General features: G+C 40.8%; 1 protein-coding gene across 6 annotated transcripts in view; it reads right to left on the bottom strand.

Moving 5' to 3' along the window:
* LOC124596296 (transmembrane protein 94) overlaps positions 1-27,632 on the bottom strand; it is a 493,514-nt gene that overhangs the window by 410,539 nt on the left and 55,343 nt on the right. For all 6 annotated transcript variants that reach the window (XM_047135396.1, XM_047135395.1, XM_047135394.1 and 3 more), the window contains 4 exons: positions 5,030-5,156; positions 4,793-4,939; positions 4,565-4,701; positions 3,184-3,377 (listed from right to left, as the gene is read on the bottom strand). In XM_047135396.1, coding sequence (XP_046991352.1) covers positions 3,184-3,377; positions 4,565-4,701; positions 4,793-4,939; positions 5,030-5,145 — 594 coding nt within the window. In that variant the 5' untranslated portion in view covers positions 5,146-5,156. The remainder of the gene's footprint in view (positions 1-3,183; positions 3,378-4,564; positions 4,702-4,792; positions 4,940-5,029; positions 5,157-27,632) is intronic.

Here is a 27,632-nt window from a genome sequence, read left to right as displayed (position 1 = left end):
ACATCAGTTTAATACAAATGAGTTACTGCATTGAGCTGAGTGCTGATTTCCTGATAATTTATTATTAATACTTTCTATGGCTCGTATTTGACGTCCTGTTTAGGAATGAGGCAGCAGTGAGAGGCAAGTTCTATTTAAATTATTGGTGAGAAAGAGTACAGTAGTTGTCATGACAGTAGTTGTCATCCAGAGGGTGAGACAAATGAACGAATTTGGAGATGCTATGAAAAAGTGTATTTAATGTATTACTAGAGTAACATATTTTGTCAGTCTTACACCAAAGTTGTGTGCTGAGTGCCATTAATGCAGTCTGGGTCCTGTTCAGAACTAAAAGAATAATCAGCTATTTAACTTTTTTGAATAATTTGATATTTTATCAAACAAGGGAAAATCCAGGATGGAATATACATACTCAGCTTGCAAGCAGAAGAATAACTTTAATATTTAAAAAGATTGTAACAATCAGAAAAAAGACATCTGCAGACAGCAGCTTGCTCATTTCAATGGTCTGCTAATAATATGGAAAATCTCGTCTGCTGACTAAAGAATATTTGACATGTTGCCTGGTATCTGAGAGGCATTAAAAATAAAGCACTTCTACCAACAAACAAAATAACGCAATGTCTCACTAGTCACAGGCCTTGTCCAACTTACTAACGAAGATAACTGTTTATTTGCTGTCATAGTTCCACAAAACATTTATAAGATGATTAATTTCAATCTATACAACCATCACTGCCAATATACAATAACCAAAAGAAAACCACAAGAGAACAGCTACCCAATCTGTACTATTATATAAAGACAAGTCATTGTTAACATTGTTATCAAACATCTCAAAAAGTTTTCAACCAGTTCAGTTCACATATTTACATGATACTTTAATAATCATTCAGACGATCATGGACTACATATATTTTTTTACCACAACAGTGTGCAAGTTTTCTGTTCAAACCAACAGCAAAACAATAAAATGTTGTGCTATGCTGCGGGGTGAAAATTTGCGGTTTAAATTTTTTTCCCCCTCACTGTCTGTTTTAACTATGACAGCAGAGCATTTTAATTATTAGACAGACTGTTTTTCCCATTCATATTGTTTCTCCTTGTACCTAATTTTAAATAAAAATTGTATACACAACCATGTGTTGTATTGTTTTGTAACTCACAGTCAGTTTTAACAGACAACATGAAAGTTGTATTCATGGCTTATCAGCTTATGATTAGAGTATTATTATGGAATCTGAATCTTTCAAAACTTTCTGATTCCTCCTGTTTGCAGATTAAAACTATGTGAAATACTGTCATTTAAGCTACTACCCTCACAGATACAGTGGCAGGAGTGGTCTCTTATACCCCATGTATTAATGATGCCAACCAAATTACCCATTCATTTTAAGTGACTTCAATTCGCAATCCATGTTTCATCGTCAATAACAATAAACAAGTCTGACAGTCAGAGAAAGGGAGAGGGAAGGAGAGTTGAAGAGTAGGTGGAGGGAAGTAGGGGCAACAAGGAATAAATGGACGGGAGGGGGGGGGGGGGGGTGGAGCAGACGTCCAGAGAGAGGGAGGAGGAAATGGAAGGAGAGAGGGGGGAGAAGGATTCCCCTACATGTTTAGCAATTGCAAATTATTGCCAGGTTCACTAGTATAAACATAATTAACTGTCACAAGTTTTAAATACCTTTTGTCATTACAAAGTGAACTGTTATGATAAAATCACAAAACTGGAATAGCTTAACAAACATATATCCAAAAACTACAAGTCATATAGATAATGGATTTTGCTATTATTGGTGATTGCACTCAGAATATCATTCTCAGTACCAGGAAAAGGGTCCTTTCATATTGTCAAAAGGAATGGTAGTAATAATGGACAAAAATACATTAACAGAATACTAAGAAAGACAGAGAATTTCTGTGATACAATTTTAATTTCTCAAAATTAAAAATGAAGCACTTTACCATCACATTAAATATCTGTGACTCAATTTGCTTTGAAAAGATACAACAACATTCAAATAAAGGTAAGGAGCATCTTTCTGTTTTGAGAGCTGCTCCCCGGAACATCATCAAGTCCCATACTGTACACAAAATTTTATTATCTGTCTTATTAAAATTTTTAACAAACTTGAAGAGAGTCACTTAGCAATTTTTATGCTTTTTCTATGCTCTTTTGAGACTTCCCAGAAATAGTTTCATAAACAAAACTTCATCACACTATAAATAAAAATAAATTTCTTGAGCCTCGGGACTCCAACAGTAGAAGTATAACATTTTAAAGCTTTATATATATGACAAGGAAGGTTATGGCAGAAATCACACACACACACACACACACACACACACACACACACACACACACACAAGACTGCCGAGACCAGACCGCAAGCGCGCAGAGGCATTGTATGTTTGTAGTTGTCATTCTTTTCTGTGTGTCTGTGTGTGACTCAACACTTCAGCAATTTGGTGAGTTGCCTCCTTTACTCCTAAATTATTCACATTTTGAAAGTTTTCATGTTGTTTGGAAAACACCGCCGTGATTAATAATAATAATAATAATAATAATACTTGAGACAGACAAGTGTCATATTTTTCCTCGCTGATGTAGCTTTCAGTCTGCATAATGTACAACACTATTCAAAATAATTGTGCTTAAATATCACCAAAAACTGCTTTGAGATGTATAGATTGTCTGATATCTTGTAACGTGGACAGCAGGTCTTAAAGTGAGCTGAAAATATCAAAATTTGTATTGAATTGTGGAAAAAAAGGGTTGACAGCTGGATGTCTGATTTCAATTTCGTAATGCGTGGAAAGCTTAAAAATATTTATGACCTTCAGAATTCTAAATTAGTGAAATGAGGAGTCTGTACTGAAAACTGTTGACATCGCTAATTGCCAGAGCACGCATGATCGCATTAACAGCCACAAAATGTTGTTTATAACGGGAGAAAATGATAGAGCTCGTCAAAAGAAAAGCAGATCCCTTTCAGTGAAACAATATAAAATTGAAAAATCTCTGAACAGGTATACAGATAAACGGTAAATGAGAGTGAAGACTGAATGATAGACATATTAAGAAACTGGATGGCAATCATTTAATACATAATATAGTCAAGCTCACATTTTTTACCATATGAAGTATATCTGCTCATCAATGCAATTAGCATGAAGACTTACATTGAGCGGAGAACATCGCCCAGGAGCCTGTTGTCCAGGTCTGATGACGACAATATCATCACGCACAAGGAGTGCCCATGGCAAGTTCACCAGTTTTCCATCACGATAAGTCCATTGCAGAGTAATGCAAGGTGAGACTGGTGAGCACAAGTGTGGGTAATTTTCTGGATACCACTGACACGTCTCCGAAGCATCTGGTCAAATTGTCCATTTTAAAAAATGTATTTCTGCACTGAGTTTTATAGCTTCATTATGATTAAAGAAAACATTAAGAGTGACATAAATATTTCTTTTCATAAAACAAATTCATACACTGATTTCAGAACCTCTTATCACTTCAAAACTTTAAATGGCTAATGTACATTGAAGTTGTTCACAACCCAAACAGGCAATTTTGCTATCACACACTGTATTCATAAATACATATTACTGCTAAAACTAACTGCTATATTATTCATAAAATAGGCACTAAAACATTCAGTCTTGATGAGAAAAAATTAATCAAAGTTTCTTGACAAAATACCAAAAAAATGTGGATGACAGCACTGAGAGGCGCACACCATATGCATGTACACACGAGAGAGAGATAAGAAAGATAAGAAAGCATCAAATACTTTCATCGTAATAGTGTTTTAAACATTCAACAATCATCTTCACAGTTTTGACTTGCTGTGGCATGTGCTGAACAAGTATCTGGAATTAGAGGACATCAGTGTCCTACCACATAATCTAACCTACTGTAGCTTGCACAATTCCTTGAGCACAGTGGTCATCATGCAATCCCCACCCTCCACCCCCTCTCTCTCTGCCTCACACACACACACACACACACACACACACACACACACACACACCTACCTTCCCTGAAGGCTTATTGTAGTTCACACTGAATATTGTCATCTACAGGCAGCGACAATGTTCATTGGATCAGATAACATACTTCCAGTGTTCTACAGTCAGCTCTTGATGTGAACATTGTGTGTTCAAATGAGAAACAGTGTCTCAGAAGCAAGCAGTATTCCCAAACACTCTGTCTTTCCTTCTCATCCCATCCGGTAATTCTCCTCTGACCCAGGGCTTTAGGTGACTTTTCTGAACTGTACCCCTATCTCTAAATCTCTCCTGACCTTTTCCTTCACCCCTCTACCTTCCCCTTCAACTCTTCTGCCAGGAGGAGGAGCCACTGGCTCCAAAAGCTTGTAAAAGTTGAACCCTTTTGTGTGTGTGGGTTCCCCTGAAGCCACTTGGTGAATAGATTTTTTTATCTATCCATTTACGTTATATAGTCAATAATTGAAAAGTATGATTAGTTATGCTTGAAATAACATTATGCTGCTGTACATGATACTTCCAAAATATTGTAACATTAATGACAAAAAACCTTTTAACTGATGAAGAATTTCAAGAATTCTTGTAGTCATTTCAGAGTGCCGCAATTTGTTCTCTCTCAAAACCAAATATACATTGATCACCAATAGTAGAAGAAGCAGTATTCCTTGTGTGAGTAGACAGCATAACCTAAAAAAAAAAATATTAAGATGAGAATCTCCTGGAGATATAAAATAAATATAAATATAAAAAGTGATGCTGTGTAATTATTGTGTAGTACCTGTCACTTTTATCTACAATATATGCAAAAAACAGCGCAAAACTGCAAGCAAGAATGGCAACTGCAGATGTCCAACAAAAGGTTGTGTATCGACTTTCATGGTGTAGTGCATCTCTCAACCATTGCTTATGCCATATGTTACTGAACCTGTAAAAAATAAACAAACAAAAAAATTATTGCAACTGAACTCTGATTAAGACTCATGAAAAGGACTAATGACACACAGTGATTAAATACCTTTTCTTATGGCACAACTGATGTTCCTTGAGAACAGATTCTATATCTTGGTGCAATCGAGTAAGTGCCTCTGCAGTGGACAGGCCTTCTTTACTGTAAACTGGTTCATGATCCATGTCAGTGAGATCTAAAATTAAAAAAGGAGGAGACACATAAAAAGGTTGAAAATTAATAACAAAATGTAAAAGCTCCTAATTTTTCTCTTACGATACGAAATTTGCATCAACTATGTGTTTTGATTTTAATGAGCACCACTATGTATATTTTAAATACAAAAAAATTCAAGCACGAATTCAATTATGGTATCTCAGCCACAATTCTGCAACAGATTTCTCCAAGGAAACCACAATTAAAGCCATCTCTGCTATTTTAACAATCATTGAAACATATGACAGCTGGCAGAATCAATTTCTAACAATAAAGACATATCCATGGGGTGTTCAAGTAAAAAACGGGTTTAGGCACTGAAGATTTAACATTAGCTTGTGTCTGTAACCAATTTTATTACTGTTCCCAATATTGTGAAAAGGATAGATTGCTACTCACCACACGGTGGAGGCGTTGAGCCACAGCCAGTACTATGAAAAGACTGCTAAACATTTAAGCTTTCAGCCAAAAGGTCTTCTTTGGAAATAAGAAACACACACAAGCACAGCTCATACACACATGGCCACGGTCTCATTCATGATCTGAGTTGGGCCACAGCAGCCAGAGCCGAGTTGTGCTTGTTTGAATCTGTGTGTGTGCAACTCAACAGCTCCTCCCTATGTGGTGAGCAGCAGTCAATCCTTTTCATAATACTGTCGGTATTCCATCTTGGACTTTTGATTGTTTAATTCTTACTGTTAAACGTCATATGCTCAGCAATGCTCTTTGTTAACAATGTGACAAACACAAAGAAGAGCCAATATCTGGAGGGATGAAAAAAACGCTGCTAGACATCTGTCACATCAATGGTCCTACTTTTTTTTAGTCACAACACAGCACTGACTCTTAAAAACTCAGTGAATCTTAAGATACTGCAAAAAAAGTAAACACTCTGGATTGCACACAAAAACTATTTACACATACTATGATTAATTCTGACTTTAATACACCGATTCAGTCAGTTATTTTGACAACAACATTGACAAATCCAATAAGTAACATGCTGACTCCATGAGGATACAGGATAAGACCAGGAAAAAGAAGAAACTGGTTATTTTGGGCTGCTACTGCATGTCTTGCTCTTTCCAAAAGTGAAAGTAACCATTCATACACGGCCATCTTTTAGAGCCTTTGAAAGCATTTTTGTGTGTGCCTACAAAGAATTACTGTATAAGCCTCTCAAGGTTTATTGTGGAGCTTTTCAATATGATTTCCCACATCTTCCTTGAAAACGCCCACTCACTAACTATATTATATGTAACTTGATCAATATGTTATTACTCCTGATTTATTTTCTAGGTACCACAACCTGCTCTTAAACATACCCTCTTGGTTTTCAGTACTCTTTGTATGTACAGTTTATTTACTCATCTATAATTTTTTGTTGTATGTCCTTGTTGGAATAGCTATTATTTTGTAGAATTTTATCCAAAATTTTGTTTCTCAAAATTCTATTTATAGTGCTACATCTATCATTTTCACACATATGTTGAGTAATTGTGAAGTAACTTCCATTATTATAATGAAAGTAGATTAGCACTAGTCATAATTTGTGGTTAGCATATTTCACAGAAGCAGACTTCAGCAGCTGCTTTCGCATATTAATGTATAACTTGGCTTGATCCACATTCATGAAACTTCTCTTTCAAGACAGCAATCACACAATACACTGTGTGGTGTGAGTGTGTGTGTGTGTGTGTGTGTGTGTGTGTGTGTGTGTGTGTGTGTGTGTGTCTGACTCAGTGAATCAATGTCCATAACTGTGCAGAAGCCTAGGAGCGCAAAATGTGACATTTGATCTATACTCACTGATAATGTAATATCCTGGAATATACTGAATGTTTTCCTCCAAAATGCACAACTTTTATTTCTTTTAAGGGATTCTGAAATTAGTTCTTACATATGACTTGAGCAATGCAGTGTGTATCCAATGTGTTAAATTTATTTACAGACATTTGTTGTGCAGCAATTGATGCAACAAATTAACCCTTGCTTACAATTAATTGTTAAAAATAGCATATATACTTCAAACTTTCTACTATTAAAAAAGGCTAGAACTAGCTTTATGGTAAGCAGCCATTCTTTTCTGTCCACAGCTGTCCGCCATGGATAAGTAAAAAGAATGGAAGTGTGTGTCAAATGGGGTGGGAAAACAAGGACAGTATTACAAGGTATTTAGATTTTTAAAAAATTCAAAAGTTATATTAGTCAAGACCATATCAATGACAGAATCTTAGAAATCTGAGGCTAGTTACCTCATGCAAAATTGTCACTGTAGGTACTAGGAAAGAATGTGTGATGTTGCCTGTCTGTAAAGTTAATATGTACACAGTTATCACAAGCATGAAAAATAAAAAACTTTGTTCAATTTCTAACATTCTGAAAGCTGGGAAACTAGTGTCACACTTTTTTTAATTTCATCCAAATCTAAGCTTCAGAAAAATTACTTCAGACTGTAAAGGTTTCACCTGCTTTATTTCTTCATTTGTTGTCCTCGGTGTCAACGTACTGCATTGCTACACTGGGTGAACAATGGGTTTTGTAATTTGGACACTGACAACGGTAAATAATGTAGCCAACATATGCACAGTTGCGTTACACAGTCTTTTACTTTCACTGTTTACACAACCCCCCCAATAATACACAATCATAGGGCCAGTGCACTATTGTTTAATCTTTCCATAAGCCTCATTAATAGATTGCAGGCGAACCTCCACATAATGCTACAATAGTTTCCTGTTGAACATCTATGAGCAGTAAAACCTAACCGCAAAGTTCACAGTTCTTGAAGAATAATCAGGTACGTATGGAGCAGACACTGTCACTGGTTTTACACATGGCCTAATTGTTTAACATTTATTCCACAGTTAATTTGAAGCATTGTTGTTGTGGTTCTGACCACCACAGGTTACTCGTCTGAAACTCAGCCATGGACTGCCTGTCCCGTGACCAAAAATTGGACCCTTATATATCTTCACAATAATAGGGACTGAAACTACGCGCACTGTTCGAAGTCTAATTTACAAAAATTTCAATTAAAACTTAAATCATTAAATTAACTGAATACATCAAAAAGTTCTGTCTTTTTAACAGTTTCTTCTATTACAAGCACTAAGCTAAAATATTTGTTTAAATAATGAAATTAACATATATTGTTATGCAAACAATACTTTTGACAAAAGTGTTAATTTCTTTGGAATTAATTATGAGCTGGCTCTGCTAACATGTTTTCAAATAGAGTCAAATAGATACTGTAAGATTACTAGCATTTCATCTTCCAAATGCTTATAATTAGTACAGAATTTATATTTGTTTATATGTCAACAATAGAATTTAAGTTACGAAACAATCACTGATTTCACCCTATAACAAAAGATACCAACTAGGAATAGTCAAAATAAATTAGAAAATCAATTACAAACATAAAACTAAGCACAAAATTAGATCTGATGTTATATTCTTTACACAAAATAAAACTATGGATTAACTTGGTATGACCGATGCAGAGACAACAAAGCACTGTGGATTCCTTCTATGAAAAGTGGAAGTTCCCTGGGATACCCATATGACTTGTAACTCAGGGAAAGACAACTGGGCAGGCAGCACAATGAAGGTCACCGAGAAGGTCACCAATACAGGAGAGCAAACTGTGACAAGAACAGTTATTGGTCAATAGACTAGAGACTGCTCACTGACACAGTACATATTAAACGCTGTCAAGAGAAGCCCATTTAATAAAATAGAGGGCTCTGCTAATGGCTGTCAGCTCTACAATAAACACTTTACATTTTTTCAGCAGCAAATGATGTTTGATACTGGCAGAAGATGTAAAATCATATCCTGTTTGACCTACAGTTTTAGAGCCATCAGTGTAAAAGAAGATAGCACCCTGGATCAGTCCTAATCTGTGGCCTGGGCAGCAGATACTGGAGACTGTACAAGAAAACACAGGAGGCACAGTCTAGGGAGGGGAGATGGAGGTCTTGGCACAGAGAAGCAAGGTGCATTCCCACTAGTAATCCCACCTGAGGATATGTACCACAAGGATGACATCTCTCATATGCAAAGAGAATGGGATAAGTGGGATGATCAAAGAATTGTTGAATGGCAATTGCACAGGAGACCATAAGATGGTACCATCAAATCTGAAGAGGGAAGATCCCTGCTTCAGCACGTAGACTGTCTACAGGACTGTACAAGAAAACACAGGAGGCACAGTCTAGGGAGGGGAGATGGAGGTCTTGGCACAGAGAAGCAAGGTGCATTCCCACTAGTAATCCCACCTGAGGATATGTACCACAAGGATGACATCTCTCATATGCAAAGAGAATGGGATAAGTGGGATGATCAAAGAATTGTTGAATGGCAATTGCACAGGAGACCATAAGATGGTACCATCAAATCTGAAGAGGGAAGATCCCTGCTTCAGCACGTAGACTGTCTACAGGACTAGTCCGAAAGGCACAGTTGCTACATGATGGTGGACTGGATCTAACAGTTTCAAAGCTGAAGCAGCTGCCAAACCATAAACCTGGCAACCACTATCCAGTACAGATGAAAGTAGGGTCCAGTAGATAGAGGTAAGAATAGCGTGATCCGCATCTCTAGATACATGGGTAAGGAAGCAGCCAGTCTTCAGGTGATGAATACAGGGCAGCCAAGTCAGACTTTTATCAAAAGGGAGGCCGAACAAACAGGACTGTGCTACAACATCCAGATGCTGGGTATCTAAGTAGAGTTCCGGGTCAGGATGGACCATGGTACAATGGCAGAAATGCATTACCTGCATTTCTGTAGGAGAGATTTGAAACTGTTGGAAAGGGAGCATGCAGAGGACCATCCAGAGGACCACTGGATGGCCGCTTGGAGGTGGTTTTCAGCAGAGGCTACAGTGTGGGAGCTGCGCCATACAGAAAAATCAGAGGTGACCAGCAACCCAACAGATGTCACTAGTCATTGATGGCTATGAGGAAGAGAGTGACTTTCAACACTGAGCCCTGTGGTACAGCGTTCTATTGGATCTGTGTGGAGCTGAGTGAAGTGTCAACTCTAACCCAGTCACCTGTGGGACAAAAACTGCTGAATAAAAAATGGAAGGTGGCCTCAAAAGCTCCAGTCATGGAGAGTAAGTAAAACAACGTTACATCGGCCTATGCCGGTCAAAAAAGGCTGCAACAAGATGATAACATTTACAAAAAGCCCGTCAGATTGCTGCTTCCAACCACACCAGATGGTCGATTGTGGATCATACCTCCCGGAAACCACACCGACAAGTGGACAAGAGGCCTCGAGATTTGAGAAACCACTATAATCTGAAAGCAACCATCCTTTCAGGCAGCTTACAGAGTATGTTGCTCAGGCTAATCTGCCAGTAACTGTTGGGAGACATTGGGTTCTGCAGCCAGATAGGAAGAGAACACTGATGCAGTTACAAAGTGGATCACAAGGTGTTCTGTAAAAACCAATGAATCAGTACAAAGGACCCCTTTCAACCAAGACTAAGAACAGCTGTTGATCGCTGGTGGCCCATAAGATCACGAGGCTTGGCTCACGCTTGAGATAAGAGGCACACGTCTTCAGGGAGGAGACATAGCTTTCCGAGAATTCATTCCTACTGTGTTTTAATAGATAGTGAGCCTTAGAACAAAGCCCCTTAAAAGTGATAAGCTGAAACATCCTGGCATACTAAAATGGTGTGCCGGACCGAGACTCTGACTCAGGATCTTTGCATTTCACGGGCAAGTGCTCTACGAACCGAGCTGCCCATGCATGCCTCATGGCCCATCCTCAACAGCCTTACTTCTGCCAGTACTTTGTCTCCCACCTTCCCAAGTTCACAGAAGCTCTCCTGCAAAACTTCCAAGACTAGCACTACTGAGAGAAAGGACACTGCAAAGACATGGCTTAGCCACAGCCTGGGGGATGTTTCCAGAATGAAATTTTCACTGTGCAGCAGAGTGTGCACTGAAATGAAACTTTGTTGCAAATTTAAATGGTGTGCCAGACCAAGTCTCAGTTCAGCACACCATTTTAACTTGCCAGAAAGTTTCCTATTAGCACACACTCCGCTGCAGAGTGAAAATTTCATTTTGTGATAAAGTCGGTCTGCGAAGGATGTCATTTGAATCATTGCAAGGCTCAGCAGGAATCCTGAATATATTGCATTGTCTTTGATACACTATGGGACCAGCCAATTGGGAGGGGGGGGGGGGGGGGGGAGAAGACTGTACAAAGGGGAATAACAGTTCCCAGTGTGGATGAACACATCTGAGATACCTTGCAAAAACTAATCAATATAATCTGACAGGAGGCAGAGAACATAGCAGTAGAGGCTTCCAAATGTCTGTTGCCCCTGTGAAGTACTCAACATGGTAGATGGTCTGTTTGGAGGCAGCAAGGAAATGACAGGATCACCAGAAAGTGCCAATGTCACAAATGTCATCATGTAGTGAGCAATGTAGTAAAACCACACGACTATGGGAAAGAGATCGTCAGATCAATAGCTAAAATGGGAAGGTTACCATGGATGGCACTATGGTGCATTGGAGAACCACCACTGAGGAGACACATATCATGGTCTCTGAGTAGCTGATCAATCAGGAGGCCCCTAACAGACAAACTGGTGCTCTCCCACAAGGGACTGTGTGTTGAAGTCCTAAGCAGGAGAAAAGGGGGTGGGGAGTTATTGGATTAAAGTGGCAATTCAACATAAGGAAGTGGCCTGCTTGGAGGAATATAAATACTGCAAATGTTGTTTGCTGAGGCACCACTATTGCCTCCAATGAAGTACAAGGGGGAGCCCAATCGCTGATGACATCTGTACGAACCAATGTTTTAACCCCTCCAAATGCCCTTTCAGAACCAGAACCATTCCAACAGAATGCATGATAGCCTTGGAGCATTGGAAAATGGTCATCAGTGAAATCTGTTTCTTAGAGAGCAATGCAAACGATAGTAGAAGAGGAGGAAATATGGTGCTGTAGTTCTGGCAGATGACAGAAATACCCATTAAAATTCCACTGGACGATTACACATGGCCAAGTCAGGCATGGAGGGACAAGGACCACCAATCACACCTCAGGATCACTGCCTCTCACCAGTGGGGATATAACCACACACACAAACATTAGCTCAGAATCCAACTGCATGGGGGGATCAGAGGAGCCATGTCCTGATTCTTCTTCTTCTTCTTTTCCTCCATAAATGTGGGTGGGCTAGGTTAATTCAAGGGGCTATAGACAGTGAGTACAGAACAGATGAAGAGCTGACAGGCCATGTCTCCTGCAGCCACTGTTTGGCATTGGTCCTCCAGCCTGGAGGTTGCCGAGAGAGGGATTGCGAGAGGGGAAACCCTGTCACTGGTTGGTTGGTTTAAAAGAGGGGGGGGGGGGGGGGTGGAAGGGACCAAATTGCAAGGTCATCAGTCCCTTGTTCCCAGTAAAATAATTACACACAGGACAGAAGAAAAGAAAGTAGACGTGCAGCACAATAACAGGAGAAAGGAAGAACAACAGAAGGACAACCAACACTACTATGGACAAAACAGGAAAGAAAACCAAAGGGAGAAGCAAAAACAGGTAGAAGGGGTAAAAACAAGAGAGCAGATGACCGTGGCTGGCTGACAATGAGAACAAAAAGGAAAAGCCAGCCACTCCGTGACACATTAAAACATCCACCTTAAAAGTATTAGAGCGCAGAACACAAAGGGACAAAGGACATACACTAAAACATATAGAAAATCCATTGTCACGAATAAAATGTAAAACTAAATTAGCTGATGAGGCGTTGTCAGCTAAAGTTAATGCCAACGAATCCGGTAAATGAAGAGTCCATCGCAGGGCAGTCAAAGAAGGACAGCTCACCAAGATATGGGCCACTGTCAGCCGCGTGCCGCACCAACACCGAGGTGGGTCATCACAGCACAGGAGGTAGCCATGTGTCACACAAGTGTGGCCAATGCAGAGCTGGCAGAGAACTACAGAGTCCCTGCAAGAGGCCCGCGTGGAGGACTGCCACACATTCGTAGTCTCCTTAATGGCACACAGTTTGTTGTGCATGCTGAGGTTATGCCATTCCGTCTCCCAAAGCCACAAAACCTTGCGGCATAGTACTGAACGGAAGTCAGTTGCAGAGAAGTCGACCTCCATAAGCAGTTTCTGCATAGCCAGTTTGGCCAGTCTGTCAGAAAGTTCGTTGCCTGGGATTCTGACATGACCGGGGATCCAGACAAACCCCACTGAATGACTGGACCGTTCCAGGGCATAGGTAGACTCCTGGATGGTCGCTACCAAAGGATGACTAGGGTAGCACTGGTCGATAGCGTGTATGCTGCTCAAGGAGTCAGTACACAGAAGAAATGTCTCCCCAGGGCCTGAAGGGATGTGCTCAAGAGCACGAGATATAGCCACCAGCTCAACCATGAAAACACTGCAGCCATCAGGCAAGGAATGATGTTCAATATGTCCTCCATGGACATATGTGAAGCCAACGTGAGCATCAGCCATAGACCCATCAATGAAAACCACTTTGTGGCCTCGGTATATGTCAAGAATCGAGAGGAAGTGGCAGCGGAGAGTCGCGGGGTTAACTGAGTCCTTAGGGCCATGTGAAAGGTCGAGGTGAAGCCGCAGCCTAGGTGGACACCATGGAGGTGTACATGAATGGACCTCAAGTATAGGTGGTAAAGGCAAGGACTCTAGTTTGGAAAGAATGGATCGGACACGAACTGCAATTGGAAGATCTGACCTGGGCCGCTGATGAGGGAGATGAACCACTGTAGGTGGATAACGGAGACAGTGATTCAGACACGCTGGAGAACTATGAATGTGTGCAACGTAACTGGCCAGCAGTTGTGCACACCTAATTTTCAATGGAGGGACTCCGGCTTCCACAAGGACGCTGGTCACCGGACTCATCCTAAAAGCTCCAGTCGCTAGGCGACCACCACAGTGATACACTGGGTCAAGTAAACGCAATTCTGAGGACACTGCCGAACCAAAAACCACACCCGATAGTAAAGGCAGGATTTAACAAGGGCTCTGTGGAGCTGCAGCAGCATAGAGCAATCTGCACCCTATTTGGTGTTGCTCAGGCAGTGGAGGGCATTGAGGTACTGCCAGCACTTCTGCTTAAGTTGATGAAGGTGAGGAAGCCAAGTCAATCGGGCGTCAAAAACCAGTCATAAGAATCGATATGTCTCCACTACACTGAGTGGATCATCATTAAGGTAAAATTGTGGTTCTGGATGAACGGTACGACACTGACAGAAGTGCATAACACATGACTTTGTGGCCGTAAACTGGGAACCTTGGGCTAGAGCTCATGACTGCGCTTTGTGGATGGCTTCCTGTAGGTGCCACTCAGCAACACCAGTACTGGTGGAGCAGTACAATATGCAGAAGTCATCTTCGTACAGAGAAGGTGAGACGGACAGCCCTACAGCTGCTGCAAGACCATCAATGGCCATTAAAAATAGACACACTCAATACAGAGCACTATGGGACCCCATTCTCCTGGATATGGGGGGAGGGTGGGGGGGGGGGGGGAGGAACTTTGGGAAGCACCAACTTGGACACGGAAAGTACGAAGCGACAAGAAATTTTGGATAAAAATCAGATGCAGGCCTCGGAGACCCCACTCATATAATGTGGCAAGGATATGATGTTGCCAGGTGGTGTCATACACTTTTCGTAAATCAAAACAGATGGCAACCAGGTGTTGGCATCTGGAAATGGCTGTTCGGATGGCAGCCTCGAAGGACACAAGATTATCAGTGGTAGAGTGACCCTGGCAGAAGCCAGTAGGCCACTTGTCTCCAGGACCCAACCCAACTGCTGACACAACATACATTCCAGCAGCTTACAAAGAATGTTGGTGAGGCTGATGGGCCAATAGCTATCCACATCAAATGGGTTTTTACCAGGTTTGAGCACCAGAATGATGGTGCTCTCCCGCCACTGCGATGGAAAGACGCCGTCCCACCAGATCCTTTTGAAGATGACAATGAGATGTCGCTTGTAATCAGATGAGAGATGTTTAATCATCTGACTGTGAAACCGATCTGGCCCAGGAGCAGTGTCGGGGCAATGTGCAAGGGCACTGAGGAGCTCCCACTCTGTAAATGGGGCATCATAGTATTCACTGTGGTGTGTAGTGAATGTAAGGACTTTCCCTTCCAGCTGCTGCTTGAGAGTTCGAAAGGCTAGGGGGATAATTCTGTAATGCAGACACTAGAGCACAGTGCTCACCAAAGTGCTCGGCAATCGCATTTGCATCAGTAGGTAACACGCCATTTATGTTAACACCAGGAACACCTGTTGTGGTCTGGCACCCAAAAAAATGTTTGATCTTTGCCCAGACTTGGGAAGGGGACATATGGCACACAATGGTTGAGACATATCTCTCCCAACACTCCTGCTTGCGTCATTTGATATGTTGGCAAACTCGGGCACAGACCCATTGAAAGGATATGAGGTGCCCCAGGGAAGGCTGCTGCTTATGCCGCTGTAGAGCTCATTGACACTCCTTAATTGCTTCAGAGACTTCCGGCAACCACCATGGGAGTGCCTTTCGCCGGGGGCACCCTAAAGAGCGAGGGATCGTGTTTTCTGCCACAGAAACGATTGTTTTAGTCCCCTGCTCAACCATCACATCAATGTTATTGTGAGGGAGAGATTCAATGGTGACAGCAGAGGTTAAAGTTTCCCAGTTCACCTTGTTTAAAGCCCATCTGGACAGGCATCCCTGGGCCTGACACCAGGGCAGTGACAGGAAAATGGGGAAGTGGTCACTACCACACAGGTCGTCATGTGCTCTCCAGTGTTTAGATGGTAGAAGTCCTGGGCTGCAAATTGATAAATCAGTGGCCAAGCAATTACCATGAGCCACACCGAAATGTGTGGCGGCCCCAGTATTTAAGAGGCAGAGGTTGAACTGAGACAGCAGAGTTTCGACATCTTTGCCTCGCCCAGTAAGAATGGTGCCACCCCACAAGGGGTTACGGGTGTTAAAATCTCCCAAAAGTAGAAAAGGTTTAGGGAGCTGATCAATCCTTGCAGTTAAGACATTCAGGGATATTGCACCATCTGGAGCAAGATATACATTGCAGACAGTTATTTCCTGCATCGTCCTTATTCTGACAGCCACTTGAAGGGGCACATTTTCACTACAGACTGAGTTCAGGACCTAAACGCAAACTCCACCTGACACTCAATTATATCGCTACGGTTCCTGTGATATCTCTCATAGCTGCGGTGGGCAGGGGTCCGCATTGCCGAGAACCAGGTTTCCTGGAGGGCAATGCAGAAAGCAGGTGTAAGGCTTAACAGTTGCCGTAGCTCAGTCAGGCGGTGGAAAAAACCGTCGCAATTCTACTGGAAGATGACATCATCGTGAGACTGGGAATGCATGAAACATTCAATGAAGCAGTTTACGCCACAGGATCACCTGCTGCCACTGACTTTTTACCTGAGCAGTCTATATTATCCATTGTGTCTGAGGGTCCAGTGAGATCTAGGTCCTCAGTGGACGCCAGAATCTCCACCTTATCCACAGACACAGAGCTTGTAGGTAGCAGTGGTGTGGGTGCCACAGCAATTCCTTTGGTCTTGGGGACCTTCTTTTTGGATTTCTCTTCGTAGAAGAGCTTCTGTGAAGTTTGGAAAGTACGAGGCGAGGTAGTGGCAGAATTGAAGCTGTGAGGACGAGTCGTGAGTAGTGGTTGGGTAGCTCAGATGGTAGAGCACTTGCCGGCGAAAGGCAAAGGTCCCGAGTTCGAGTCTCAGTCCTGCACACAATTTTAATCTGCCAGAAAGTTTTTTAACCTGATTATCCCTCGCACCCCGATGGACACGCCGTACAAAATGAACACCTCGCACAGCTCGTCGTCAGACTGCAAAAGAAGGTCCCTGTGTAATATAATACACTGAACCATATTTAAGCTCTTATGGGGCGTGTTGGTAACAGAAACATCCCCCAACTTGTCACAAGTGAGCAATGTCCGTGACTGGGCAGAGGATGCCGTTTTTATCGAAACTGACCCAGAGCACATTTTGGACAAGCCCTCCACCTTCCCAAACTTGTCCTCCAAATGCTCCACAAAAAACTGAGGCTTCTCGGACATGAAAGGTTCCCCATCAACTCTCGTACATACAACGTACCAGAGCGATAAGCTTCACTGCCATCCTTGGCCTGGCATTCCTCCTGTGGTGTGGCCAGGGAGGGGAATGATTTGGGGTCATATTTCTTAGCATTGAAGTTAGACTTTGCCCGCTTAGGGAATGCGGACAGCAGACCACCGGCAAGAGATGACGTACCATGCTTCATGGTGTGTCATCCGCCCTGACGCCGCCCACTCCGACCAGAGGCCCTCACCATGGGCACCAGAGGGCCTCCCCATTGGAACCACCCAGTCTCAGCTAGGGCCACCTGGCAGGATGGCCATTGCCAGGAGTCCCGATGCCCCAGGGAGATGGGCATTTACTCCACAGCATACGTGGGGAGTTAATGGCACAGGCATCAGCAGAGCGATCCCTGTGTTGTCGGGGGATACAACCAACAGGGTACATGGTGGCACCACTACAAGGTATTGGCTACTGTGCTGTGTATGAGGTGCAAAAAATTCCATGATCCTCTTCGGTGCAGAAAATGACACTGCATAGTGGATGGAAGAAAATGCACCCAGGAAGGTGTCCTCGCTCAAGAGATGAGGATGAGCGGGACTGCAGTGCCACGATGAGAAAGTGGGCTAAAGATCTCAATGCACAATGGACATAATGCACCATGTAAGGTGCCCTTCCCCAATTGGCTCTCTTTTCAGGAAAATTTTGAAAACTGGTCAAACCCTACAGGGGACCATCACATAAAGACCGAAAGCTGTGATACTCCTTTTAGTCGCCTCTTACGACAGGCAGGAATACCTCGATCCTATTCAAGCCCCCAGGCCCGCAGGGGAGCCTGTTACTGGTTGATGGTGAAGAAGGAGAACGCTTCTCCGGGAGGGTGTGTGAAATGGTTCCTGAAGACGATACTGCGAGAAACATGGCAGAGGAGTGTAGTGAGAGATCTGGTTTGGGGAAGGTTGAGGTAGCAAGGGTAACGATCATAATATTACTGTAACTGATTATCATATCCACAAGATGTGTGTGTTCATATTTCTTCCTTGCCTCAGTATACAACAGGTGGTCAACAGATTTGTATTCCTGGATCTTCTGTTCTTTCTTGGAAACTGGGCAAACTGGTGAAAGTGGGGGCTGTCGTTCCATGCAGTTGACATACAAAGGTGGATGTTCATGTGGGCTATATTTGTGGAGTGTTCATCCACAGCTGCCACATTTTGGGTCCACCATACAGTGGGATGACAAGTGCAAACATCTGGAGGACCTCACAGATGGTGGGATATACGGTTTCACAATACACCTGTAAATCATGACCTCAACTATGTGTCTGATAAAATGCACTTCTCACTGCTGGAGTTTAGTCTGGAGCTTCTCATCTGTTTGGAGTGTAAGATCTCTGTGGAAGATGATTCCTTGCACTATGTTCAAGATTTTGTGTGGCGCAATGGTAACAGGTATCTCACCCAGATGATCATATGACTGAAAAGCTCTAGACTGGGCATCAGAGGAAGTTTTAATTAGCGACAAACCATTGCACATTTTTCCCAGAGGCTCAATGTTGCCAAATTTATCTTCGATGTTTTTGACAAAAAATAATGGTTTCATTGCAGTAAAAGTATTCCTATCAGTACTGGGTGAAGCGTTTTGCTCCCAGATGTCTAGCTTGTTCCTCTTCCCATAGTATAGCCAGGCAAGGAAATACTGTGTGTTTGTATCTCTCTGCATTGTAATAATCTTTTCCACTTGAAGAGATGGCTGGGGCCTTGTGGCCACCAGCACATGAAAGTGAGTCATTTCATGGTGTTCCAGGAGTGGCTAGGGATGGAATGCGCATCCAGACAGAGCCTAGCTTGCCTTTGTAAGCCGTATGCAACTGAGGTGCAGCAAGGTCCCCCAGAGGTTGCTCGCTAATGACTGCTCCACCTCAACAGCCTCTACAGACATGCATCTCATTGGCACACATAACATCTTGAGATTCAGAGAGTTCTTTTTGAGATCCAAGCCAAGATCCCCATTTCCTGTGACAAAAAACATTCCACTGTTGCACCACACATTCATTGTCCAAGCCCACAGCTTATGGTGACAAGGGACTGGTGGCCCCCTCCAGTCCCCAGCTCAGGAAACCCAAGTGTCCAAAACCAGAGACCAAATCTAAGCAGGTTCGGCATCAAGAAAACTGTCCAATGGAAAGGCAAGGATAAAAGGAATAGTAGAAGGATGGACATGTAGCATTGAAAAGTAAGTAGCACTGCAAGGGTTGGCACTCTGTGTTCACCAAGCACATAATCAGAAAAATGATGTGAGCCCCCTGGGGGAAGGAGGTGGGGGATCTAGTGACAATATGGTGCCTAACAAACATAATTCAAGAAAACTGGGAAACAAACATACCTACCTGCCGAATGGATGCCTGCAATAATACACCTCTTACATAAAAAGGGAGATAAAACAGATCCTAACAATTATATACAAACCTCTCTCTTGCCAATGACCTACAAGATCCGGTCACAGGGATTTTTAAGCAGAGCTGAAGGAATAACTGATCCACAGCTAGGGAAGTATGATGCAGGGTTCAGGAAGAGCAGATCATGTGTAGAACAAGTCATAAACTTAAAGCACATCCTAAAAATTAGGAAAATCAGAGTCGTGAAATATGTGGTAACATTTGTAGATTTTACAAAGTTGTATACTATTTACAGAAATATATTAGTTGACATTTTCAGCCAGGACTACATAACAAAAAAAACATCAAATGTAACATTTATGGGAGAACTGTCAGAAAATTTTGAAATAAAATCAGGAGTAAGACAAAAAGAGGTTATGAGACTGGAGGAAGACCATAAATACTAAAGGAGTACAAGTAGGAAGAAAGCCAAACAAGTATTTGCAAATGACGTGGCAATTATAACAGACTCACTTGAAAGTGCACAAGAACAATTTAAGAAACTACAATGTCAAGCAGCAAAAGGAGGACTGCAAATATCATTTGAAAACACACAGTTCATAGCACATATCAACATTGCCCCTCAAAAGCTTAAAATAAATAACAACACAATACCTAAAGTAGACTGTTTTATGTATTTAAGAGAACAGATCTCAAACAACATAATGAAAAAGACAGCAATAGAAACTAGAATAAATAAAATGGAGCGGGCCTTTCAAATAACAAGAAATAATATATATTAAAAATCTTTATACTAGAATACAAAACTGAAGTACTAAAAAACAGTGGTAAGACTAGAAATACTCTATGCAGCAGAAACTCTTTAAACTGACTATGAAGAGAGAGCACAAAAGATTAGAAAAGAAACTGAAAGAAGAATCATGAGAAAAATGCTAGGACCCAAAAGCAGCAGTGAATCAGGATACAGATTAAGATACAATACAGAACTATGTCTGAAAGTTTAAAAGATAACAGATGCAATGAGAAAAAGGAGATTTAAGTTCTATGGACACACATGTTGGGTGAACAATGCAAGAATAAATAACTAAACAAATCCTTTGACTTATTAAACAATTAAAATTCTAAAATCATATGGCTGAGAGAAATAGTAAGAGATATCAAAAATGTAGGAGTCAACTCGGACACAACAGAAACAGAACACATTTTAAAGAAGCAACAGAAAAGAGATTTTCAGGACATAAGAAAACCAAGAACTGGAAAAAGTCGACAAGATAAAAAGGAACAACATCTTCAAAGAAGTAAGAAGTGTGGACACAAAAGAAACTGCTGCTGAAAGCAAAAGAGCAAAAACATTGTTGATTTATCACACCGTCCAAATGGTTACTTGGAATAAATAAAAAAAGAAAAAAAATGAATAATGTGTCTCACTAAGATACTCTTTCACTGATATGCTGATTTCGATGAAACTTTGCATTTAATAATAGATACTATTTTTTCTGCTTACTTATTGTTAGCTTACAGTAATTGGTATGCAAAAAACGAACTTCTCTCGTGACTATTTGGCTGTAGCTAACTCAAGATTTATCACTAGTTTGCATTACAGCATTAAGGCCTCTGAGAACATGTTCCTCTCATTATTACGTGTAGTATCCCAAATAAGTTCACGCACGCACGCGTGTATGTGTGTATGTATGTGTGTGTGTGTGTGTGTGTGTGTGTGTAACCATACTGAAATCTTCTCAGGATCTAACTAGTTGTTGTCATTGTGGTCTTCAGTCCAGAGAATGGTTTGATGCTGCTCTCCATGCTACTCTATCCTGTGCAAGCTTCTTCAACTCCAAGTACCTACTGCAACTTACATCCTTCTGAATCTGCTTAGTATATTCATCTCTTGGTCTCTCTCTATAATTTTTACCTTCCACGCTGCCCTCCAGTACTACATTGACGATCGCTTGATGTCTCAGAACATGTCTCACCAACAGATTCCTTCTTCTAGTCAAGTTGTGCCACAAATTTCTCTTCCCGCCAATTCTATTCAGTACTTCATCATTCGTTATGTGATCTACCCATTTAATCTTCAGCATTCTTCTGCAACAACATATTTCGAAAGCTTGTATTCAATACATGTCTAAACTATTTATCTTCCATCTTTCACTTCCATACATGGCTACATTCTATACAAATACTTTCAGAAACAACTTCCTGACACTTCAATCTTTACTTGATGTTAACAAATTTTTCTTTTTCTGGAACGCTTTCCTTGCGATTGCCAGTCTACATTTTATACCCTCTCTACTTCGACCACCATTAGTCATTTTTCTCCCCAAATAGCAAAACTCATCTACTGCTTTAAGTGTCTCATTTCCTACTCTAATCCTCTCAGCATCACCCAACTTCATTTGACTAGTTTTGCTTTTGTTGATGTTCATCTTATATCCTCCTTTCAAGACACTGTCCATTCCATTCAACTGCCCTTCCAGGTCCTTTACTGTCTAATTACAATGTCGTCGGCAAACCTCAAAGTTTTTATTTCTTCTCCATACATTTTAATTCCTGCTCCAAATTTTTCTTTTATTTCCTTTACTGCTTGCTCAATATACAGGTTAAATAACATCAGAGATAGACTAAAATCCTGTCTCACTCTCTTCTCAACCACTGCTTCCCTCTCATGCCCCTCGACTCTTATAACTGCCATCTGGTTTCCGTACAAATTGTAAATAGCCTTTTGCTCCCTGTATTTGAGCCTCTACTACCTTCAGAATTTGAAAGAGAGTATTCCAGTTAACATTGTCGAAAGTTTTCTCTAAGTCTACAAATGCTAGAAATGTAGGTTTGCCTTTCCTTGATCTATCTTCTAAGGTAAGATGTAGGGTCAGTATTGCTTCATGTGTTCCAACATTTCTATGGAATCCAAACTGATCTTTCCCAAGGTTGGCTTCTACCAGTTTTTCCATTAGTCTGTACACAATTTGTGTTAGTATTTTGCAGCTGTGACTTATTAAGCTAATAGTTTGATAATATTCACACCTGTCAACACCCGATTTCATTGGGATTGATATTAATATATTCTTCTTGAAGTCTGAGGGTATTTCGCCTGTCTCATACATCTTGCTCACCAGATGGTATAGTTTTGTCAGTGCTGGCTCTCCCAAGGCTATCAGTAGTTCTAATGGAATGTTGTCTACTCCTGGGGTCTTGTTTCGACTTACGTCTTTCAGTGCTCTGTCAATTTCTTCATGCAATATCATATCTTCCATTTCATCTTCATCTACATCCTCTTCCATTTCCATAATATTGTCCTCAAGTACATCACCTTTGTATAGACCCTCTATGTACTCCTTCCACCTTTCTGCTTTCCCATCCTTGCTTAGAACTGGTTTTCCATCTGAGCTCTTGATATTCATACAAGTGGTTCTCTTTTCTCCAAAGGTCTCTTTAATTTTCCTTTAGGCAGTATATATCTTACCCATAGTGATACATGCCTCTACTACTTACATTTGTCCTCCAGCCATCACTGCTTAGCCATTTTGTGCTTCCTGTCGATCTCATTTTTGAGACGTTTATATTCCTTTTTGCCTGCTTCATTTACTGCATTTTTATATTTTCTCCTTTCATCAATTAAATTCAATATTTCTTCTGTTACCCAATGATTTCTAGTAGCCCTATTCTTTTTACCTACTTGATACTCTACTGCCTTCACTATTTCATCTCTCAAACTAGTATTCTGACAAATTATGTAATGAGGTGAACAAGGAGCCTGATGAATAGTATAGCTACTTGTAACCTAGCTTCCAGAAAACACCTCCTGCTGGCTTGCTGGCTCCAGCTATGGTCCTAAATAGTGCTGTAGTTTCTGTGTGTGATTAGTAATGGCTAATGTTATTGTAAATCATAACACCAATGACATTTAGAAGCAGAACATTAGGTCACACACCTTTACAGAGGTCCTAGAACCAATCTTGATAAATTGCATACACTAGAATTTTATATACTTAAAAAATATAAATTGCATTTTACAAGTAATAAAAATCAGCTGATCAAGTAACTTCTGTGCTTTTATTGTTGTTGTGGTCTTCGGTCCAGAGAGTGGTTTGATCCAGCTCTCCCTGCTACTCCATCCTGTGCAAGTTTCTTCATCTCCCAGTACCTACTGCAACCTACATCCTTCTGAATCTGTTTAGTGTATTCATCTCTTGGTCTCTCTCTACGATTTTTACCCTCCATGCTGGCCTCTAATACTAAACTGATGATCCCTTGATGCCTCAGAATATGCCCTACCAAGCGATCCCTTCTTCTAGTCAAGTTGTGCCACAAATTTCTCTTCTCCCCAATTCTATTCAGTTCCTCCTCATTAGTTATGTGATCTACCCATCTAATCTTCAGCATTCTTCTGTAGCACCACATTCCGAAAGCTTCCATTCTCTTCTTGTCTAAACTATTTATTGTCCACGTTTCACTTCCATACAAATACTTTCAGAAGACTTACTGACACGTAAATCTATACTCCATGTTAACAAATTTCTCTTCTTCAGAAACGCTTTCCTTGCCACTGCCAGTCTACATTTTATATCCTCTCTACTTCAACCATCATCAGTTATTTTGCTCCCCAAATAGCAAAACTCCTTTACTACTTTAAGTGACTCATTTCCTAATCAATCAGCATCATCCAATTTAATTTCACTACATTCCATTATCCTTGTTTTTCTTTTGTTGATGTTCATCTTATATCCTCCTATCAAGACACTGTCCATTCCGTTCAGCTGCTCTTCCAGGTCCTTTGCTGTCTCTGACAGAATTACAACGTCATCCGTGAACCTCAAAGTTTTTATTTCTTCTTCGTGGATTTTACTACTTACTCCGAATTTTTCTTTTGTTTCCTTTACTGCTTGCTCAATATACAGATTGAATAACATCGGGGATAGGCTACAACCCTGTCTCACTCCCTTCCCAACCACTGCTTCCCTTTCATGCCCCTCACCTCTTATAACTGCCACCTGGTTTCTGTACAAACTGTAACTTTTATGTAACCAAATAATTTCACACACACACACACACACACACACACACACACACACACACACACACACTTGTCTCTCTCTCTCTCTCACCCCCCCCCCCCCCTCCCCACCCCTTCCACCCCCCCCTCCCCAAGAAACTGCATTTTCTAGTGCTATAAGATAAATCTATTGTTTTCTTTACTTTTACAACATCCCTCTGTTCCATGTTATATATCAACAATTTCTTAGTAAAAGCTGAATTAAACACTGAGAATTTCAATTTTGCCATAAATACTGTCAATTTTTAAAAACAGACGGGAGGATAACTGTGTAGAAAAAACAACGTTCTATAGCTTTCATCGCACTTTACATACACTCACTCATTTTCTAGATGGTTCACCATTTCTGGTTTTTAGGGCATATAGTGAGACAGACATACATAAAGAAAGCAACCGTTATGAGGTAATGCCCGATAGGTACGCAACACACCTAACACACAGGTAATGATCTTAACTGACCAAACCTACTAGGAAAACTACTGTAGTCTACAGTTACTTATGGTAGCCTATGGTAGTTTCACAACTCTAGCAGACACCTAACACATAGCATGTTTGGCAATTTTTCGGAAGAGCCATACAAACATCTCAAATAGGGTCACTAAAATACAATTAATTGCACGAAGTGTATCCGTTCACATCACCCTGGCACGTCTGCAGTATTTACTAACTCAATGTGATTTCGGAAATAATAAAGCTCACTCGTTCATGAAGCCAAATACAGCTGCTATAGAGTCTGTATTTTCATTCTCTATACGTGGCTCTTAATATGACCATGACATGTTTCTTCGAGTCACTATATTACCCTTTATCAGTGCCGAATACAAAAATGATCTTTCCCCAGAACATACTTATACATCTGCCTCACAAATAAAGTGAAGCACCTAGAAGGTATGCTGAGATGTCAATGCACCTTCATACATGTACACGCCATCAGCAGTTACATAATAGATTAGAGTTGCAGTTTCATGTTTTTATCCTCTGCTGTGAACATTCATGACAGGATAAACCTCAGTGATGTCTCATTTGGTCGCCATCATCCTCAGCAACGTTTGCATGCCTGTGTTAGAGGCTACTTGCATCCAGTCTGAACAAAGCAATATCCATCTTACCTCGGTGATTTCCAGAGTGTTCCCTAGCCTTTTTAAGAGTAAATTAATGTGAACAGCAGAGCTGCTGTCAAAATATAGTTATAGATGAAACAGCTAATAGCAAAACAAAATAGTGCAAATATGCACCCACCCAAGGCCACTGAAGGAAATGAATTTAGCGTCTTCCATCTGAACACCAGAAGCCTCATTAAAATAAAGGATTGGCTTCTCATATCCATACAAGAAAATGAAAAGATACATCGAATTTCAGTAGATTTGTTGTGCATGTCAAAACATCACATGGCAATCAATGAAACTGCAGATTCATCTTGATAGACACAAGCTAGTGTAGTACTAGTGTGGAACTAATAAGAAGAAAGGAAGATTGGCTATTTATGCAAATGGAGTTAGGCAGGAGGCACTTTAAACACAACAACCTGCTGTGATTTGGTTGAACATGATGGTCAAATGTCAATAATAAAATATACTCACCAGTACAGAATAACAGACAATGATTCTATGACAGTCTTCAGTGAAATATAAAGGGAAGAAGGATGAGAACAGACTTATAATACAGGCAGTGTAACTCTTTCTTAAACATTTCCCTACAGCACCTGGAGCCTTGCTTTTCCTTAAAATAAATATAGCTCCTGGGATTAAAGTGCCTTGCTCAAGAGAGAGAGAGAGAGAGAGAGAGAGAGAGAGAGAAAACACTATGTCATTCTGAGAACAAGGTGTAGTCAAGAATTAAAACTTCATGTCTAGCAATAATGTATAGTCTGTAATGAAAAATCCAAAACTTATTTACTATGCTCAGAAAAATAGAACACTTCAGAAACATGACAAATGCTATTTGGAACACTGTTAAACAAGAAACAAACAAAAAAAGTACCCAAAACGAAATTGAGCCCCCATAAAACAGCTCTGACAGAAACGGTGACACTTTCAAATCATTGGCCACCATATCCAATGATCACATCCTCACAGTGGCAGCCAAGGATTTTATTCAGTTGAAGCAAGCAGTAAGAATACTGTGTACACTAGGTAACTACTAAAAGATCTAGGAATTCTTACACTTACTTCTCAATTTGTTTACTTTTCAGTGGTTTTTGTTGTTGATAATAAAAAATCAGTTTTAGCTGAACTGTGTTTTACACAATCACAATAAGAGACAAAAATAACTTTTGCAGAGGTTTTGCCTCCTCGTTCAGGGTCATAACAGATTTACATACTCTAGCAGACACTCAAGGACTCTACATTTCACATATAGTGCACATCTAAATAAGTTGCCTGGAAGTGTCTCATTGTCTGGCTCACAGTTTCAACCAGAAACCTAAATCTCTGTCATTTTAAACACTACAGGTGTCTGCCAACTAACATTTCAAGACACGTACATGGTTGTTAACAGATTTAAACCTTGTACAACATTCATACTACAGATACTACAATATTTGAATGGTATATATACTTGTTGAGTGAAAATAATGAACCAACAGTTTTTGTAGTGGTTTGCTTACACACAGTTTTGTTTATAGTCATGTCCTCTCACCCCTATCCTTCACTCTCTCTTTCACCTTCTATTCAAGAAACTCATACTCATCATGATTCATACCATACCCACAATACCAGGAGGAACATGGACCTCCATTATGAATCAAAAAACCTTACTATTGTACAAGAAGGAGTCCATTACGTGAGCTGCAAGGTGTTCAATGCTCTCCCACCATCACTGAAATTACTTATCCACAAGCTTCCCAAATTTAAACAACAGCTCAAACAGTATTTATTACATAAT

The sequence above is a fragment of the Schistocerca americana genome, chromosome 2 (assembly GCF_021461395.2).
Source record: "Schistocerca americana isolate TAMUIC-IGC-003095 chromosome 2, iqSchAmer2.1, whole genome shotgun sequence".
Lineage (NCBI taxonomy): Eukaryota > Metazoa > Arthropoda > Insecta > Orthoptera > Acrididae > Schistocerca > Schistocerca americana.
This window is presented reverse-complemented; position numbering and strand designations above follow the sequence as displayed.